This window comes from Galeopterus variegatus, unplaced genomic scaffold (assembly GCF_000696425.1).
Source record: "Galeopterus variegatus unplaced genomic scaffold, G_variegatus-3.0.2 Scaffold1274, whole genome shotgun sequence".
Taxonomy (NCBI): Eukaryota; Metazoa; Chordata; class Mammalia; order Dermoptera; family Cynocephalidae; genus Galeopterus; species Galeopterus variegatus.
Window position 1 is genome coordinate 32,383 of NW_007727385.1, and position 1,466 is coordinate 33,848.

The 1,466-nt window shown below is 52.9% G+C and overlaps 1 protein-coding gene across 1 annotated transcript in view; it reads left to right on the forward strand.

Annotated features, from left to right (window-relative positions):
- Positions 1 to 1,466, forward strand: part of MYH14 (myosin, heavy chain 14, non-muscle) — a 53,927-nt gene that overhangs the window by 18,602 nt on the left and 33,859 nt on the right. Inside the window, exon 12 of the mRNA XM_008576024.1 lies at positions 823 to 1,029. Coding sequence (XP_008574246.1) covers positions 823 to 1,029 — 207 coding nt within the window. The remainder of the gene's footprint in view (positions 1 to 822; positions 1,030 to 1,466) is intronic.

Here is a 1,466-nt window from a genome sequence, read left to right on the forward strand (position 1 = left end):
CGGCGCAGCCAGCAAGCGCAGGGCTGGGCTGTGCATAGAAGGGATAGGGTGGGGGTGGAGTCGGGGTTCACCGGGGCCAGGCAGGGACTGGTTGAGCCACGAGGTGCGGGAGCAGAACGCTGGAGGTGCAGCTGCAGTATGGGCCGGGTTGGGTTGGGGGAGTCCTGCAGAACCAGGATGCTCAGGAACCTGGGCTGTGGGGTTTGGGGGCAGGCCAGGGCTCCAGTGTGGCAGGACTATGGTATGCAGGCGGTGGGCTTTTAACTCTTTCCAATCTTTTTGCTACCTTAAAATAACACTGGAGCAAACCCCTTCTTGAGCATTTTAATGTTTGCTTTTTCTGAATTATTTATTTTGACTAAATTTCTAGGTATAGGAGTATTAAATGAAATGTGAGTGGGTAGAAAGACCCCTCTGGGGTTATTTGGAGAATGGAGTGGAAGGGGAGGAGTCTGGAGAGAGTCTGGTGGGAGAGAACAAGACCCGCGCCTACTGGGGCTATGGGGACAGAAACGAAGGAGCTAGGGCAGAGAGAGTTAGGGGCAAAAGGGATAGAGCTGGGGACTGATGCGCTGTCATCAGTCCTGATGGGAGTGAGCAAGGTGAGAAACCTAGGAGTCTGACTCAGTGACTAGGGGGGTGTGAGGTCACTCTGCCATAGGGACCTGGGGGAGGAGTAGTTTGGGGGACTGTGTCTCCCACTCCTGCCCCTGAGGTCTTGAGGGGCAAAGCAAGTTAGAGGGCAGAAGGGACATGGTGCTGCACTGACGGTTGCCCTGGGAGCACTGCCTGCTGACCACTGACCCTCTACCCTGTCCCCAGCTTGAAGAGGAGCGCACCCACCTGGCAGAACAGCTACGAGCAGAGGCAGAGCTGTGTGCTGAAGCTGAGGAGATGCGGGCACGGCTGGCAGCCCGCAAGCAAGAACTAGAGCTAGTCGTGTCGGAGCTGGAGGCTCGTGTGGGCGAGGAGGAGGAGTGCAGCCGGCAGTTCCAAACTGAGAAGAAGAGGCTGCAGCAGCATATACAGGTCCGTCCCCCACTCCATGTGCCCACCAGGTCACCCTCTCCCAGACTCCTGTCTACCCCACCCACGTTTGCTTCTGCAAAACAAGTCTCTTTTGGCCAGGAATTTGTGGAAAACTTAGCTCTGAGTGACTTAAGCGAAATAATATATGTATTTTTTTAGTTCAAATAATGGGAGACTCTAGAATGTGTATGCTTCAGGTATGGCTCGATCCAGACATTCAAGTGATATTCTCAGGACTCTGCCTCCCTCCATCTCCTGGGTCCATCTGCCTCTATGCTGCTGCATTCATAGGCAGGCCGCTTTCTCATGTTCCCGTTCAAGACCTAGTGTGCATTTTATACTTATGGCGCATCTCAGTTCAGATGCTAAATTTTTATTGGAAATACTTGATCTTTATTTTTAGTTCATAACTTCTGCAGTTCACATACCCAATAGAT